The 19,832-nt window shown below is 41.7% G+C and overlaps 1 protein-coding gene across 3 annotated transcripts in view; it reads left to right on the forward strand.

The window, feature by feature from the left end:
- Positions 1-19,832, forward strand: part of LOC111663941 (seizure protein 6 homolog) — an 84,948-nt gene that overhangs the window by 25,867 nt on the left and 39,249 nt on the right. For all 3 annotated transcript variants that reach the window (XM_023418349.2, XM_023418350.2, XM_023418351.2), the window contains exons 2-3: positions 16,409-17,161; positions 17,615-17,736. In XM_023418349.2, the coding sequence (XP_023274117.1) occupies positions 16,409-17,161; positions 17,615-17,736 (875 nt within the window). The remainder of the gene's footprint in view (positions 1-16,408; positions 17,162-17,614; positions 17,737-19,832) is intronic.

Consider the following 19,832-nt stretch of genomic DNA (forward strand, 5'->3'; position numbering starts at 1 on the left):
AATTGTGCCACTGTAGATGATCTTTCACTGGCATCTGACATTTCATAGCTTTTGGAATACATTTTCTACAACAAAATATCCATAAGAATTCTCTCCAGCACTTCACTGATGCCTTTATCAAGACCTTTACTGTGTACTTCATATATGTGGGCTGTGTGCTGCAGCTCAGCAGTGATGAGGAATGACATTTGTGATAAATGCACTGACCGTAAACTGTCAAATCATAGCAGAACCTGCCTCCTGGCCTCGCCCCGAGTTACACTCTGCAGCCCTCCCCTCCTGTCTTGTTCGTGTAGCCCCTTCAGCCCTGCGCATGGCTGTCGTGTTGGACACACTTGGTCAGAGTTCACTTTGATAGGAGCAAGAGTGAGTCACATAGTGGCCAAAGGCATTAGCAGCCAGTGTTAGTCACCATTAAAACATCTCTTCACCTCTCTAACCTAGAAAGCCTTCTGAACTAGAAACCCATGCCCAGGCCTCATCAGATCTACAGCAAGTGAAGAATGAACAGGAAGTGTTTCTTTTTAAAACTACAGAGGAAAAAGACGGAGAAGGGTAAACACATATAAAAGGACACTGCAGAAAAGAGGATGGCACTGGGTTACCTACATGAGCTAGCACACATATTTATTTTTCTTCATCTCTTATTCATTCGCCCAGTTTATCTCTCACTGACAAGTTGTCAGTCTCTCCTAGTCTTTTGTCCTTTTAAAAAATACATTGAATTATTCACCCTGCTTCATGCATGATACTGCTACTGTCAGTCCACATCACTTTGAAAACAGATAAGAGAGAAGTTTTTGGGTCATGTTTGTGAAACCTGCCAGCGGATAATGATCAGTGCTGATAAGGTTTTTCATTGTTATATATGGACATGAAATCATATCAAGACTTTTTGTACTTCTTGCTGCCGTCTGAACTTTCATGTACAAAAATTTCAAATGGGGACAGATCTACGAGAAAAGTGAGGTTGTGCACTTTATAGCCTTGTCATATAACTGTTCTCTAGTCAGATCTGTTGGAGCTGAAACTCAGCTGTGTTCTGCACAATTTTAAAGAATTACTAGATGAGTGTGATTCAACCCAGAGACACTACAATGTGGTATTAAACCACAGACGCAAGAGAAGAATAGTGAAACAGATCAAACGTCAGAGCAGACGTCATCCACCCGACTTACTGCTCCTGGTGGACAGATTCACATTCTCAAAAGGAACCACAACAAATCTGAACTTTGCCCCCCCCCCCCTCTTAAAAGAGATTACATGGCAATTTTCTTTGACAAATCACATCCTCTTGTTATGCACTGCAGCACATTTTTGTAGCTGACAAGTTTGATTTTGCAGCATAATGATAACACATCCCGGATGATCATGGTGCAGGATTTGAAAGGAGAACTTGTATGTGTGTTTATACTGAAGACAACTAATGCCCCCCCCCCCGCGCTTAAAATCAAGAGCTGTTCATCTCCTATCTTTCTGCATAGCTATGGCATAAACAAACAGCTGCAGATGCGGGTATCAGCTTTGATGTTCGATGACACAAGGGTTAGTGCTGGTGTGGGTGCTGTGACCACCTGCTGTCTTTAAAGACCTTGAGGCGCTGTGCTACATTCTCAACAGGGTTCAAATAGGAGCACACAAAGAGACTTGAAGGAGGCAAATGAGGGAAGATTTCCCTCATTGTTAGAGCACTGTCAGCTTTGTGCTGCCTCTCACCACCCAGCTGATGCTCCTCCAGGTTATTTCTGTTCGGTTTAGTCCAGATGGCATCCAATTAATAATGGTGCCTCACATGCAAGTAAAATACAGTAAGACATATATACAACTTTCCTTATAAGCATGATGCTGCCAATTTTGTGTCAGGACTGCAGTCTAGCACTGAGACTGCAAATTTAAAATTGAATTGACCCTGTTGAAACTCTGCAGTAACGTGCTGCAGGCAGACTTTCTGAAGAGGGTTCAGTTTATATAAACTGCTGAAACTGATTCTGTTAAATTTCATAGTGGATGGAGACTTATATTTGCTAGCTGTTGTTGTTACTTGTGGTGCAATCATTGGGAAAATATATGAGTCTGTCCCTTCAGAGCTGCTGAAGTCTCACTGTTTCAGTGTCAGTTAAGAAAACACAGAACACACCAGAGGAATGTGACATGAAGCTATTGGTTGTTTGCATTCAGGGCAAATCTAATAACCAACTACTTTTTTAATACTTACAGCAGTTATTTTTCAGCATCAGCTTCCTATATAGTTTCAAATTGTGTCATGTACAAGGGATTGACAGCATGCATGTCTACTGTGGTGTTCCTCATTTAAACAATACCACACTACAACACTATGGCTGTGTCCCAATTCAGGGGCTGCATCCTTCAGACGCTGCATTAGTGACAAGGCTGTCCCAGTTCGAAGGCTCCTTCAAATGTGGCCAAGAAATGAGTCCTTCTTTTCCTGAGAAACCAACCAGTGGATCCTTCATGGTCCAACATATCCCAAGATTCATTGCACGCCGGTAATGAAAATAATATGTTGGCAAACAACACTGACAGAGAGTCTGAGGATTACACTGTTGAATGTAAGTATTGGGTTTCAGCTCAGTTCAACAGCTAACGGTACAACTGTTAAAACCAAGGACCTTAAAACCTCCAAAAAGGAGAAAAAAAGTCACGTGTTGTCAAGTTGCTAGGCAACAAGAGCTACGGTGAGGGTGGGCCAAAGTGAAAACCCTTCAAATACCAGACCATCTCTTTTGGGTTCAGCCTTCGCGGCCCCCTCATGGGCCGCGTCCTCTGCAGGATGTGGCCCCTGAACTGGGACACAGCTGATGACGAGAGTTCATCCGTTCTTCTGTTGCATCTCTGTTGAATTAGCTGAACACGTGTGTTTGCTGTGCGCTGTGGTCAGTAAACATGTTACTGCAACCTCAGCTGAAATATTACTGACTCCTAAAAACCTATTTTCTCAATTAGCTTCGTACAGTTTAATGATCTAGACTCAACAGAACAAAGTAATATGAGTTTCTTGTTTATTTCACATCTCTGGTCTAAACCTTTAATCACCAGTCAGGCTTTACCAACACTCACTCATGGTGGCTGCTTATTTAAAAAATAATACTCCTTGATTTATAGTAATATTTAATCTTTTGAATCAGATTTTCAGGGGCTTGAGGGATTATTATGTATATAATGAATACAATAAGCATACTGGAGGTTCCTCAGGAGAATGCATGTGGGAGTAAAGGGTTCAGTGTGATTTAAGTGCCATTAAAACATGACAAAGAATTTATATTTCATATCTGTTTTTCACCTCTTCTAAATGGACATAGATAAAGGAGAGGAAAACCTGCCAACATAGAGAGAGGAGGTATATGATGATCATCCCTCATTCACGATTATGTGTGAAGTACGAAATCAAGTGTGAAGAGCTTGTCATGCTCATTGGATTATGGGATACCCCTGACCTTGTAACAATGGAAAGGTATCTGAAAGGGAGGGGGACAAACTGAATTATCAGTCCGGTGTGTCTCTTGGTGCAGTAATGGTTTTGATTGGCAACTCATCAGTTACACAGTATTGTTGCTTGCAGGGATCTATAATTAATTGAACTGGATTAATGATGCAAAAATTTAATGCCACCCACACAACAGTGTAGCGTGAAGGAGGGCGAGAGTTAAGCACCTCCTGATGAATGCTTTAAGATTTCTGCTGAGCTGAAACAGACAAACCATTAAAAATGTACATTAACAGTGGTGTGAGAAAGATGAATGACTGGCCACTAAAATTTATTTTGCAGCCATTAAATCCATTCAGTCTAAACCACTTTCATTTTCACACTTTTTTTTTCACTCGGTGCTCCTCCACACAGATTTGCTGTTGCACCACATGTGTTTGTAGATCCTCTTAGGGTAGCCGGGCTTGAAATCCAATTTTGGTAAAGCTATAAAGTACAGAAAAAAAAAATAATTTAATGAAATAAAAAGTTTATAAAGTGTGATGATTCTTTCCATTACTCAGTCACCAGTGGGAAAACAACTTTGCAACTTTAGTGCAGTGATAGGTGTTTTTGAGATTGTACACATGAAGTCAACAGTGTTAATGTAAAGTCTGTTTCCAAAGAGTAACAGCTGCTTGCCAAGAGACTTGTTCATCATCTGGCTTTTGTTTTTACCATCTGCCAGCGCTTCAACTTTATTGGTTCTACTGATGTTCTCCAATTACTTGGTGGTGTGGTAATTTACAGCACTTCATAATAACCTGCTCCTGCACCATGAGGCAGAGCCCTCCTTGTCTGTGAGAAGGTTAAATAAAATCAGAGCCCAGTATTTGGACTCCTGCTCTATCAGTCACATTTATTAATGCAATAAGCTGCAAGAGCCTTTGAATTGCACTTATTTAAAACACCCTCCTACTGCGAGGTGACGACTGCGTTCATGAAACAGGAATGACCAGAGTATTACAGGTCAATATCATCAATAAATGTGTTTTTTTAAACTAAAGTTGACAAACAAACACATGACTTCTTATTATCAATGACATTTCATGTTTTATTTGATCCTCCATGCGTATCTTAAATAATACCACAAGTGGCTGGTTGATGTGTTGAATAGAGCTGTTGTGGTGAGAAGACCAACATGAATTTCAGCTCTGCAGAGCAGCAGAGGATATTGTTTTTTGTAGAGGAGGGCTTCTGAGAGGGGAGTAAAGTGAGCTCGACTTCATTTGTGTCTGCTGTCTGAACTCTGGATGTTCACTGTGACGTTACTAATAGCCAAGGAAAGCTAATGAGCACCATTCAGACACAGGTACACACACCAGTTGCTAGGGCAACTCATCCATCTGCTATTATGTTATCCTGTTGTCTTCTGGTACTTCATCTTCAAGCAAAACAGATGACAGATTATTGTAATCTGATATTTTGACCAATAATTCCACAGATGAAAAGAAAAATGACAGAAGTCACTTTCAAACCTTCAGCAGAGGTGCTGGGAAACAATAGCTGTTATATCACCACATACTGTTCACTTGCTCTGAGACTGATGATGTCACAAGCCTAAACAGCGGTGGTTCATAAATTTGGGAGATTGGACATCTGTTTAAAGACTGCTGCGGAGTATGAAGTTGCTTTCCAGCATTTACTTCACAGTTACAGTCTGGCTTGTAAATATAAATGAAAAAAAAGTCAGAACAAATGAATTCATCCTCAGGAAAAGGCACATTGGTAATGTTCACCTATTACTGACAGGAGTTTCACGATCACGTGCACATCTACAACACGGTGCTTCTGGGCTCTGAAGGGCTGTGTATCTATCAGACCTCTACAGGAAGCAGCATCATCCATCACTGTCAGTGTTAATAGTGTTTCCCCTCACTTCCCAATAGGCAGCTTGTGTTTTGGTTTACAGCATTTATGTTTTCAGACTCGTGTACTCACAGGCCCTCACCTGGCTTTGCTCTCTGGCATCCCCCTGCCAAAACGCATAAAACTAATTTCAACATTACATGCAGCCGGCATATTAAAATGCTGCTCGGAGACATCTCTCTCTCTCTCTCTCTCTCTCTCTCCTCTCCCTCTCTCTCTCATCACTCCCTCCAGGATTTAGCTTATTATTGTTCGTTTTTTTATGTTCTGAATCTTGTTTCAAGATTGCTTTGAAAAATGTTCTCTCTAAATTGCTGAGATTTGATGCAGTTAGAGGATGACAAGAGTTGTACTGTAATCAATGACGATCAAACGCTTCAAACAGTTATTCATTGTTAAAAAAGGACTGATACGGGTAATACTGCAACAACTACTCTCACTACTGTCTGAATCTCTGAATCCAATACCCCACCACAGTGGTGGAAAACTTAAAGTATAAAGTAAAAAAATGTTTTCTACAGATATCCAACTGGCAATGACTGAAAAAATACTAACAAGGTGGTTGAACATGCTAAAATAGAAAGCTGTAGTGTAAGAAATCAAGCTGGAGTTCTGATCAAAGCCAAAACAACAGACTCAAGCATCTTTTCTATGTTTACGTGAATACCGTTTCTCCACTTAGATGCAATTTTGCAGAATGTGTCTGTCACGTTTCGAGGGAAGAAAATAACATCTCCTTCAAAGAATGATAACATAATTGTGGATCTTTTCAATCCGCGTGGCTGCCTTTCCTTAAAAGAGATTCAACCATCATGCATCAACAACATACAACAGTTTTAAACTCATTGTCTCTCTGATCTTTTTGACTTTTCTCTTCTTTTTCAACCCCTTTGACCAATCATACTTTATTCTTGCTTACTTTAGTAGAGTGCAGAGAAAACACTTGTGCTGTTCACTTTGCCCAGATTCTGGCAGATGTTAGTGCCAAAAGAGAAGTGACTTTTATCTGAAAATCTGCACATTCGCCTCCTTCCAACCAGTCCGCAAGGTCAAAGTTCCCCACTGTTATTATGGAGGTTACTGATCATGTTTTTCAACATGAACGATCGAAGGAAAACACAGAGGAAAAATATTATTTTGTAGAGGAAATTCACATCACCCTGCATATCACTCCTAACATACACCTGTGTCTGACAGGCTAGTAACCACACCAGAAATCACTGATGAAAATATAATATTCATGTCATGATTATCTTACACGTTGCTCATGGCAGCATGTGGAAATGTCCAGCTCTGGCCTGGAGCAACACTGGGACCACAAATTTAAAACATCACACCAGACGCTGCTCCTGATATTCAGAGAAAAGCTCGTCCTGAAACATGACTCGGCCTGACTGTTTTGAGCATGAGTAAAGAGACACAATTGAGTTTGTTGTCAAACCCGAGTGTGGCTGTGGGAACTACAGAGTTGCGATGAAACCGGGTTTAGAGTGTGTGTCTGTGTGAGTGCACCAGGCAGCACAGATCACAGGAGCGGTGCTGTATGTCAGAGTATAAAGGGTTAGACAAACGGAGCAGCTGGTCAGGAGAGAACTAAAGCACAAGGTAAACTGTACTGGGTCTTAAGTGTGGACTTAAACAGGGAAGAGACAGTGTGCGGTTTAGTGCGAATGCCAGGAGGCTTATTTCAAAGGAAGGTGACTCTGCAGGAGAAGATTCCCACATAGTGTAAGACTGAGGCAACAGATTTCTAGTTTGCATCAGTGTTTGTGTGAGTGAATCTGAACAATGTGGACAATTGTGAAGAGTGAAGCTGGCACAGCCAGAGTGAAGTCAGCTGCTCGATTTATCCTGTGCAAAAATGCACAGACATAGATATTTATGATAGAAGTTCTGTTTGTATTAAATCCAGTGAGCGTTTCTTCCTTCCTCTCTGCTGCAATAAAACAAACTAAAATAGCAGAGTCACCAAGCAGGCCACCTCACTGATTCTTAACCTCCTCTTCAAGGCGTCGCCGAAGACTGCTGTGCTTGCAGAACACTGACAACATGAACACAAGCCGACTGCATTTGTTACCTCCAGCTCTGCTGTTTGTCAGCAGGATTATACAAAAAGTACCAGACCAATCTGCACCGAACTTGGCGGAGGGATGGAGCCTGGGCCGGACAGGAACTCTTTAAATTCTGGGGCAGATCCAAATCATTTACTATTATTTTTCCTCTGTAGTCTGGTGTTTGGCCTTTGGCGGAGGTCTGCGCTCTCTGAGTGCTCTTCTAGTTTTCAAAAGCAATACATGGAAAACAACAAGGACAGATGTCCTCATTGAATTTAGTTGGCACTTTGTTCTTCCGAGTATCAAATGTCCCTGCTGTAAAGAAGACGGAGACGTTCTTGGCCTGTGACTGATTCAGTCGTATAACAAGAGCCTGTCTATGACAGTACGCAGTATTGATAAGTGTAATGGTGTTTATAGGCGTGTCGGCCTATGACAAGTACACAGATAAGGTTGAAAATCAGCCAGTGTTGTCCTTTAATAGTGTTTTCCTTGAGCTGATGGAATTGTTATGGAGGCATTTTGAGAAGGGACAGAGAGCGTGACATCATTCAAGAGGCTTATAAATTCACCACTAATGTGTAAGCTGTCAGGAGAGCAAGATGCACCCAGCACCTTTTAGAGTGAACAGTATACCAACTAGGGTTTGATAATGATTAGTAATACAGGACAGAGCTAAAGAGAGCGTTTGAGAGTGAGTATAATTGTTATAATTATTTAAAGTTTCTGTTGTTAATCCTTCTACTTCACAACTACTGAGAAAAAACACACGTAGCTAATTTCTCACAACATAGTAATCCACGACAGATTTCAAAGTTGTAGGTCTTATTTCATCCACAGCTCTTTAATTGACTCCAGCACGGAGTAAATGAGAAGAAAATGAAAAGATAAATTACTCTAATGGAAGGAAATGAAGTGTGAAAAGAGACATTCCTCCCAGTATTTTCGAGGATGCAGCACGTCGGTAAATTGAAATACAACAAGGATCCAGCTTCTATATAAAACAGATTTTGCCATGATTACAGAAATGATGTAATTTTAACACCAGACATTCGTACAAGAAGACATGTACTGTGCTCATTCACACAACATAAAAGATGAAACACAAACAAATGTATTGAAGAAGAAAAAAACTGTGGCATGAATACAAATTGATTGAGCTAAAAGAATGATCAATAATAAAACAATTTATTGCTAATTTAACTTTCATCCCGTCAGAGTTCAGATTTGTTTCAGGTTGACCCATTTACCCTCTGACGCCTCAGTGCTTTACTGTAGATTTCATGCAAATAGTGGTGCTGGATAACTCTGTTTTCGTTATGCTCCCGCTTAAAGGTCAGGGCTTATGAGTTTCCCAGCACCATTAAGAGACAGTTTGTTTAGAGCCTGTCTGAAGGACAGTGCTCAATGAACCGGAACACAGACAGGCCGTAATAAATGAAAGGGAAAAGTTATGGTTCCGCTCAGTGAAGTCAAAGGGCAGGTGGAGGATAAGACTGTGTCTCATCTCAATAGCTGTGTTATCCCCATGACTCAAAAACCAGACAGGCAGTAAAAGGAAAATCTGATGCTTTGAAATTGGCATCTCTACACAGTCATGGAAGCACTATTCTGGTTTTAGAATATAAATCACGACACTGTGACCTATTGTTTGTTGTTTGTTTGTTTGTTTTTTTTGTTTTTTTGAAAGGCTGGTTCTTCCAGCTGCTGCTCACTTAATTTAATTTTCTTCATTTCCTTCCTGCTACTTTTTTTTAAAAAATTTATTTCCACTTTCAGAGACCTGTCACACCCACAAACCAAATTAAATTATCAATTCATTAAGTTGACTAATGGAATCATTTATCAGTTTCGCCCCATTATTTTCTAGCCTTTCCTCATTGCTTTATGCAAACAATTGTAGAATCTGCACGTACTGCAGGAATCGAAGCAAATGTCACTAACAGGATATTTTCACCTTAGGTGTTGAAATGAATTCATGAACGCAAACCTCCACCGAGGACCCCAGAAGGAGTCATGTAGAGTGATCTGAAAGCCTTGTATCTGAGCCCAGCGGAAGCTGCGTATTGATTTGCTTGTCTAGTGACTCTCAGTTATAATAAGGAAATAAAGCCCCTGGATATAAGGAGATTGATGTCAATCAGCCGCCTGCCTCAAGTGTGGCTTGTCCCATCTTATTAGTGCTCTATCCATGCACTGAGTGTTCACTGATGACTCCATTGATATGCAACTGAAGAGAGGAGGCTGTCTGTTGCCATCTTGAGGAGGATTCCCCTATGACTGCTCACTCTGCCATCTTAGTCAGTGTAGACTGAGAGATTGTCATGGATCCATGGAATATCAGAGTGAAGTATGAGCTTTTAACTCCACTCTCAATGTCACACATATCCGGACACCCTTTATTATAATCGGCTCTGTAGAGATGAGCTGTTGGACTGCAAACATGCTTTATAATTTTACTCGTGTGCAATCTATGGCTGTGTCTCAATTCAGGGGCCGCAGCGTTCGAAAGACATGGTCTAGACGTGGCCATTGTGGAGCGTGAGGGCTGAACTGAAATCAGACACAGTCCACCATATTCTGTTTTCCAACTGATTCATCACCACATGCATAATGAATTTTGGGTAAGGTTGAATCACGGGTGGATCCTTCGTTGCCCAGGAAACAAAGGACGCATTTCTCTGCTGGATTTGAAGGAGCCTCGTCGCTCTGCTGTCCCTGTCCATTTTTAAAATGTGTTGATGTGGCAGGGTCTTATGTAGCCTACAACATTTAGAGGATAAGAATACACCTTACCCGCAGAAAACAGAAAGAAGGGTGTATTTATTTTCACCACGTCTCCATGTGCCTGACCTCAGGTCAGACACATCAGTTTCACTGACCAGTCTGATTTTTCTGCATCAATAACCAGACGATGGCTCCACATTTAGTTTTAAAACAGTGTTAAATATTTGCAACAGGAAAGCAATAGGTTCCTTTAGAACTACTGTACCGTGTCCTCTTAAGCCCCTTTGCTTCCTGTGAGAACCTTGTATGTCCTAAATGTTCTATTGAATGAGCTCACAGAAGAAACATTTCACTAACTACATTTCCCCAAAGACAATAAATGGCATTAAATTGTATTTGGGTTACTGCTCAGAGTAAGATCACAGTAATATCATTGTGTCATGTTAATTACCACCTTTAATTTATGAATTAACTCTAATTATCCAGCTCCAGTGTTGTGTAATGCAATGCAGTTAAACACATAACCTTGTGAATGTGCAGCATGGCATCTAACTCCAGCTGGAAATTAAAGTGAGAGTAAAAGCTACATTAGATTTCACATTAGCACCTATGTCTTCAGCACTTGCACTCAGCCTATAGCTCTACATTCGTGACCTCTAGTACAGTACAATACACAGCTCAAGTGTCACAGATGTTAACATCTGTAATCTCTGTGACTTTATCTATTGCCTGGGACTCAATGCGACTTGCTAGTGTGTGAAGGGTTAAATAGCATTGCACCTATTCTGTGAACCTGACAGAGCACATCAACATCACTTTGTTGTGGCAGCACACTGGTTATGCCAACACATTACAGTACAGCGATACCTGATTGGAGTCCTTCAAGCACAATAAATTTAAATTGGCTGTCAGGAGGGTGTGATTTTCTAACTATGGAAACAGGTGAGAACAGGTCCTGCTGTGTTGCTCTATAGGAAATCAGAGCCTGGGAACAGTCTGACATTAATTTAAGGTTGGATAACAAATCAAATCTGAACGGGTAGCAGAGGTTACACCTCCCTGACATATCGGTAGAATTTGTTTCAGTATTGCTAAAGTGCACAGAGCATTCTTACATACATGTTGTATTTGCATCATCCATCAATAAACAGACTGTTATTTTACATTGACATTGTCAGCTGCAGGTTACACATTCTCAGTACCTGAACAATGACAAGGAACAATGACAAGCTAATTGTCTGCCATGTTCAGAGGGGAGGCGGCAGGAGGTGGCCAATCAGATTCCACTGGGGGTTGTTACCACCCCCTGGTGCAGCCGCTGGCAAGGAACTGTTTTGTTTTGTTGTTTTTTTTTTACCAAAATTTGCTATTAGCCTTCAAATGCTGTGTAAATTTACATTTTGGAATCATCTTATTTGCTTGACATGCTCTGCAGTTCCAGTTTGTTTTAAGACTGCTATGCATCTCCCCAGCCCGCAGCATTTTCAAGACCTCATTGAGTTAGTGTTAGTAGGCTATAAATATGACATTTCACAACCCAATCCCAATTTCAGTTGTTTAGATTTTTGGCAGCTGAGACATAAACAATTCACATAATTTACAGAACAGATTAGTAATCAGTGACTGTCACATGAAGGATATTTTGTCATATTTGCAACCGATGGCTGCAACTTGATGAGACATTTAAAATTCAGTTTTTGGCTCCTCCTCTCTTCTCCCAGAAACTTCAACTGTAAACATTCAATTAAGGTTCAGACTTGAGAACAGTATGGTAGCAGTACATGCTCCTCTGTAATCACCACAGCGAGGTCTCCAACCTGTACACATTGATCCTGGATCGATCTGTGTATGAGAAGCTCCGGTTTAACCCAGTTCTCTATTCTCACTCTCCTCTTTCACTCGATATTCTGACTGAAGGGCAGCAGCTGGATGGTCGAAAGCTGACCACCACAGATAAAGACAAAGAGTGTGACGAGGTAGGAAGAGGCAGAGGTTTGTCACAGGCTGGACGCAGCAGTGGCAATAATCTTGGCAAAAGGATAATTCTCCATCTGTACCAGATAGTATGTTAATGTTTAAGATTCCTCTTTACTTTCCAGTTATGAAGGGGGGGGGCAGCCATATGCTTAAATCATTTATGAAGACCTCCGATTACACTCTTTATTCTCTCTGGTAGTGAGACACGTCAAATATGCTTAGCTTGCCTTGATAGCGCAGCTTTGGCTGCTCTTGTTGTGACAGAATAAGGCTACAAGGAAATATTTCTCCTCCATCTTAGAACATCAAAAAGGTCTTTGAATTGCTTCTGTCGCTAAGAAAGAAATGTGGTGTTGTCACGGCTGCTACTAAAATGTAAAACCATGTGTCAATTATGTCAGCCTGGGAGAGGCTTTGTAACAAAATTGTTTACTCTTCCTCTTGAATAGCCTGATCAAACTTTTATTAGCATGCTGGATGTTGTTAACACCACTCTGCATCAGCAAAACATTACAATGGTTTGTGATTGCTTTCAAAGTTTTATGAGCAAAGTGAAGCTTCTCCTGTGGCACAGTCAATTTTCACATATATTCAGACACTTTTCTCACTTAAAATCTAAATATCAGCTTCCTGCTGTACTTTTCCAATGTTTGAACATTTGCCCCCTGGCGAGCAGATTTAAGCATCTATTTCATATGCAAGAAAAGCAACTGCACTTGTAATCAATAGAGCCAAAATGAGCCAGTCAATTGTAGACTGTGCGAGCTTTATAATTCAGTGATGGGGATTAAACCGGAGTCGGCCATGAACCTCATCATGAACCGTCAAGCAGCGGATGTACGATACAATTCAGACACTGAGAATATTCTGGGATATGGAATTACAAGGTGCAGACATTTATTAGGAAATGTCAAACAATAAAAACAACAAGTTTTCCTTGAAAAGCAGTGATGAAATGTGTCAGCCGTGACATGCCACTGTATTTTCCTGACCTTTCACATGTACGCAAACATCATATCATCTACCTCTAAAGAGCTTATTAGATTCTGTTCCCACCTCCAGCTGAGGCTCCCTCTTCTTCTTGGAGCACTGCAGCTAATAGAAACACTCTCCATGATAATATCTCACTCATTTTATTACCTGTGTCAACAGCGTGCTTTCATCTAAAAGCATGAAAAGTGTGCTGGCAGCGTCTCTGCCTCATTAAGACAAACTGTCGCCCAGAATGCAAGTTAATTAAGGTGTCGCAGCACACGGCATTGTTTCATGTAGACATAAACCCATCAGCCACAACATTAAAACCACTGACAGGTGAAGTGAATAACATTGATTATCTTGTTACAATGGCACCTGTCAAGGGGTGGGATGTATTAGGCAGCGTGAGAACAATCACTTCTTCAAGTTGATGTGTTAGAAAAAGGAAGATTCTGAGCGACTTCGACTATAGGGTCAAATTGTGATGGCTGTGACTGGGTCAGAGCATGTCCCGGTCTGCAGTGGTCAGTAGTGGGCCAAGGAAGGATGGACCAGCAACAGGGTCCTGGGCAAACTGGGGTCACTGATTCATCATCATATCAAACCAGGACAGCCAGGTGTTTCCTTTTAACTGAGATGGCACCACCCACCTAAACACACCCACCTTCATGGCAACAGTATTCCCTGATCACAGTGGCCTCTTTTAACAGGATAATGCAACATGCCACACTCCAACAAAAGTTCAGGACTGGTTTTAGGGACATGACAAAGAGTTCAAGGTGCTGACTCCAGATCAGTCTGATCAAGCGTCTGTGGGATGTGCTGGAAAAATGAGTCTGATCCACAGAGGTCCCACTTCCACTTACAGGACATGAAGGATGCTAATGTCTTGGTGCCTGATACCACAGGACATCTTCGGACGTCTTGTTGGATTGATGTATGTACGGAGGCATAAGAATATCATGTGAAGTCCCTCAGTGTTTTCAATATTTCTTATTTATGCCACACTTCAAAACACAGTTATTTTATGTTAATATTTCCAGCTTTAAGCTGCAAATTAGCCATGCAGTATCCAGCTGCACTGGGCAGAGATGAACAGAGGGTGAAACAATTAAATACTGAAAATTAGATGCAAAAAGAGAGACATGGAGATTGGACTGATGCTGGCATGAAAGCAAGAATTCACAGTCAGCCGTTGTATTTTTAGTCAGCTCATCTCACCATCCTAAAATGATGGTGAGTGCCATAGATGTTTCATTATTTTGTCCAGCATTACCCAGAAAAATACACTGCATTTTCACCTCTATATTAACAACATAGAAATCCTGCTAACACACACACCCCCCCCCACACACACACCTTAAAACAGCAAGTCAGCACTAGAATTTCAAAAACCTCACAAAATCCCTTCACACATAAATAAATGAGGCAAAACTGCTTGTTGTGTGTGTGTGTGTGTGTGTGTGTGTGTGTGTGTGTGTGTGTGTGTGTGTGTGTGTGTGTGTGTGTGAGACGAGCAGCCAGCTGGACAACATTTGATCATATCAGGATAACTGTCCCCTCAAAGCCACTAAGGACATGCAGGGAAGTTTATCTCCGCTGATGTTTACACTGTCTGGAGTATTTAAGGATTTTCAGTGGGTAAGAACCATCAATTCATCAGCTTTGCCCCAAACAACTGATGTGAGGGAAATGTAGCAGATAATGGGGTAAATACGCTCGTCTTGGACTCGCAGAGCAGTCGTTTGGCTACATAACACACTTGCTCTGCATGAAGTGATTGGCCTGACTGTCCTTCCTGAGCTGAAAAAGATGTGATGATTAAAATGACATAAAAGCGAGTTGAATTTTATATTGAGCTGTGCTGTGTATTTATATTTGGATAGTCACTTTCTATAGGTGAGGAAACCTCCATAGCCATTTTTTATTACTTGCCTGAAGCAAATATTCACTGCCTCATTGAAGGGGAAAAGGTGGAGGAGGAGGAAGAGGAGGAGGAGGAGGAGGTTTTACTGCTGGATGTGACAAAGACAGGCGTCAATCCTGTAATAACAACCAGGTTTTTGTTGCTTATTTCACACCGTTGGTTTTACTTTATTATTTATTTATTAAGTTATGGTTTAAATCAAATATTAAATGTATGCATCTGCCTGAGGAGGCCGATGATTTCATTAATAAACTCTCACTGTGTTTATATGGCTGTTTCATTACAAGTGGAGCTCAGTCTGTCTTTTGAATGGATTAGCAGTGTCACTGTCAAGATGCCAAAGTCACAACAGAGAGCATCTGTTGTTTTGGCTATTACTGTCAAGTGTCATGTACAAGTTCCATGTGTCTCAAAGTGTCTTCAGTGACTTGCAATAATATATCACATTATAATATTCAGTAAGAGTGCAGACTTCCCTTTGCACTGCATCCACATATCTGGTCTATCCTTATAGGAAAACTATTTTTGTTTCCGTTGTTCATTTGTTTATGTGTCATTATACAAATGTACTTTCTAAATCTGGTTATGTGGGTTTTTTGCAGTTTCGATCCACAGGTTCATCCATTCATTTTGATTTTTTTTTGTGCTTTACTGAGTATTCACGGGTCGAGTGCTTTTCCTCTGGTGGAACTTTTAACAATGCCTGCCCTGCACTGTGTTTGAAAAGTGTGTGTCTTGGTGAGTTTGAAAAATAGAGGGAATGGGGATACTAGCCCATAGAATGAGGCCTTAGAAAAAAATGCTTTTAAACCTTTTTATTGCACAAGTAACTAGACTATTTCTCAGGGTTTCTGGGCTCTGAGATTTCACTGCCTGCAGGGGAGTGATTGTGGAATTCATCTGTGATAATAAAGCGGCTTTTTGCAAGCTGCTCCTCACCACTGTCAGTAGTAATCTGCAGGGCCCCTAAAATAATATCCTTCTTGGTAGTTCAGTGAAATGTACATGTCAAGTACTGAACGGAAAGATTCTGATTTTAACACTGAAGAGGCACTTTAAAATAAACTATATACATTGGACACTTCTATCATGTAATACCATGTATACTGTATGTTCTTTGTAGTGACCTTCATACTGTGCAGTCACCAGCTATAATTAAAGCTTCTATAATAGACGTATAAAGGATTATACTCTGCCACTGTCTGTAGCCCACACTGCACGTACATAACGAACCGATTAAAATAGCAACAAAACATGTGGAAGACTTATACAAGAGGACAGCTCATTAGGTATAATTTTAGTGGATTACAGGCTGGCAGAGTTGGTGTGTTGCCTTCACTGAACTTTAATCTTTTGCCTAACACAACTGTATTGTCTTCATTCCTCTTCTCCCAGGTCTGAAGCAAAGCAACAGCGTCAGTAAGAGAACGCTGGACTCAGAGAGGGACTTCTTCACACACTCACCAACGCAGGACACAGAGAGCGAAGTCCACTTGGTTACCACTGTCTCACCAATGAACATCCCCAACCACCGGCCTGTCCTCAAGGGCCTGCTGCTTCACGAGCACCTACTTACAAGGGACTTCCAGGGGGACCAGCACTTTTTTAGGAGGGATGGCTCTGTGGCTGCATTTCCCACCATGCCAGGCTCCGTGTCTGCCTCGGACGCAGGAGATCCTGCCACCCAGCTGGTGCCCCATGAGGATGCCCCAGCCTTTTCAGACATTGCCACTACTGCCACTCTGGCTGCCACCTCTCCACTGACCACATTTTCTCCCACAACACCAAGGCCATCCATGTCTCTCCCTCAAAAGAAGTCCTCTAAGGAGAAGACCGGGGGGGCAGACAAGGTAGAGCCGACAACAGACACCCTCACCACCCAAGTGACTCCAAATAATAGAGGTTTTGGAAGTGAAAACAACCCAGCGGCTTCCTCATCATCGCAGAGAAGTCACAGTCCTTTTCCCGTAGGCACCACCCTTGCACCCTCCTCAGTGAGGATGGAGAAAGGTGAAGCACCACTAAAATACAAAAGCAACCCTGATCAGGCACTCCCCACCCTAACTGAAGTGTCCCGGGCAGAGGGCGCCACCACAATGTCCACGACCGTCATCATGACTACCACCATCACCATCACACAAACATCAGGTAGGCGTGCTCATGTTCTCTGACTTTCAAAGACGCACTAGTTGGAAAGTGACTTTGACATAAAGAGCAGCAGCAATAGAATAACTCTGCCCCATTGTAAATTCAAAATGCAGAGTATCTTCCCCCTAAGATTTAACACATCCGTTACAGAGGACAAGACAATTAAGCATCGGGTCATCAGCATCACTGCTGTTCATTTCACATGCTGCACACAGCCAGTCATCTCTCCAGCAGGGATAACAGAGTCGCTCATGTGTCAAAAACAATCTGATTTTGCCCTGATGTGTCCTGCCCGTCCTTTCCACTGCCCACAGAGGGCTGAAGGCCCAGACGATCAGTGTCGGAGAGGGAATCTGCAAAGATAGTTAGGGGGTCAGAGGGCCACGGACACAGGTGCGCTGTGCGCTGATCTGGGAAAAAGGGAATCACTTGTCTTCTTACTGTCTCCCACAGAGTCATGCGGTCTGAATTTCACTGACCCCGAGGGTAACATCGAGATCCAGCAGCAACTTGACTCCGGAGTGGAGTGCAACTACTTGGTTACCGTCTACCTGGGATATGGCATCGAGGTTCAGGTCAGTGCTAAAGACTCACTATGATGTTGTCCCTTATTAGCAATAAACTAAACTATCATGTACAACTTCGTATAAAGCAGCAGACACAAGCTGGAAGTTGAACATTGACATTTTATCACTTTTTAAATTGTTGTGGCAAACAAACAGTCACCTATTCACAAATCCAGTAGATACACAGCAACGTTAACGTCCATGTGGAGCTGTGTTTCTGACGACCCGATGAATGTAAGTCCAATATTTAGTCTCCTTTCAGCTCATAATTTGGTGGGGACCAAAGACAAAGGATTAATCTGACTCTTCGGCTGCTCAACGCTCTGTTCACCAGCTGGGTTTCTAACATTGTCTGCTGTTTTAAAAAAAGCTCTAATATGCTACTGTCACCTGCCCATCACTGAAAACAGCTGCATCTGGAAACGACAGTAATGAAAGCTGTGAATGAAAAACAGTGACGTTCTGGGCCATAAACCAAAAACCGCATGTTAATCTATAAATGTTGATTGTAAGAGTTTTAATATGAGCTGTGCTGTCTGATTCTTTATAGAACATATAGTGAAATAATGCCACAAAAAATGGCTTCATTCAGGAGCGAGAGGAACATTATTACATATTCTGGATCAGTGTTTGCTGTTCGTGTGTGGGCTGATGGAGATAGACAGGCAGCACATTGCTGGATTGAGAGGGTGGTGGGGGCACTAGTGACAGGGTCTGTCTCAGGTTGAATGTTTGCTTGGTAAGTCTTTTCACAAAAGGTTATAAAAATTAACTTTCAGTGTGTGTGTGTGTGTGTGTGTGTGTGTGTGTGTGTGTTCTCTGGCATTTGCAATTCCTCAAACGCGTCATTTACCACTGGAGACTTTAAAATGTGTGAGCTTTGTCTTGCTGCCTCTGGAGGGCGAAGATAAGTCTTGACAGAGTACATGTTTGAGAGTGTGTTTTTCTCTGAAAGCTTCCTCTGTGTAACTTAAGTAAATCTTAAACCACTCATAAGCACAGGCACACACACACACACACACCTCACTACATTTGAGTGTCAGCTTTCAACTTCCACAGATTCTGCATATGGCAGAAAATGTCTTTGAGATGTTCTGAACTGTAAGGCTATAAAAGGAAAAGAATCTAGACATTTTCTCCTAACACATCCACCAGGCCTGATAAAGAAACAGGAGGAAGCCATGTGTTCAGCACCACCATGTGAACAGATGGGGCCACTGTCTCTCTCCCTCCTACTGCTAAACTGATAGTGATCTGATGGCACTATACAGACAACTGTTTGGCACAGCTGAAGGGAATGAGGAGCCACGGTCTCCGTTTCTGGCCAAGACGCGAACTGACTGAAGATAGAAAGATAAAATTGAAGTCAAGAATTTGTCATACCTTCTCATCAGCAGTGAGTGAAGCTCCTCTGCCTGGAGGCAATCCAGGTCTCAAGGTTTTAAAGGAATGAAGGAGATCACAAAGTAGACTTGTGGAGCAGCAGTGTGCACAGAAAGTCTTATGCAAGCAGCACAATTTTTACCTCCAATTTTGTTTTTATGCTCGGATGATAATTAGTACTCAACAATTTGTAATGTATAACCTCCTCACTCACCTGTGTTCAACCCCTGAATGAGATTTGCTTATTTGATTGGACATATCCGAGACATGTAGGCGCACACACACACACACACACACACACACACACACACACACACACACACACACACACACACACGTGTACACAGAACAAACCTGGAATTCAAATCTGAGAGTTGCAGCGATGCGTCTATAAATTTAACACCTTTCTCAGATTCCCTTTGTAATCCTGTCTTTGCTATTTGTGAGTGAGTGGAAACACAAATAGAAGATAAAGGTGAAATGCAACAAGAGTCTCCAGCAGGATTTGAACCAGGGGCATTATAGTTACCACCAGGTCATGTACCAGGAAGCTTCCACTCTTTATGAATACATTAGTTTTTGTTTGACAGGTAAACAGGTTAACACTATGATATTAACCAGCTTGCATCACTCTTGTGTATTTGAGATTAGGTGTCATGGTTTGCTATGGCAGACACTTTTTGTTAGTTTTGTTTTGGAGTTTTTGCACTTCCTGTTTTATT

This window comes from Seriola lalandi, unplaced genomic scaffold, assembly GCF_002814215.2.
Source record: "Seriola lalandi dorsalis isolate HSWRI2012SDOR001 ecotype SW California unplaced genomic scaffold, Sedor1 jcf7180002054581, whole genome shotgun sequence".
In the NCBI taxonomy this organism is placed as follows: domain Eukaryota; kingdom Metazoa; phylum Chordata; class Actinopteri; order Carangiformes; family Carangidae; genus Seriola; species Seriola lalandi.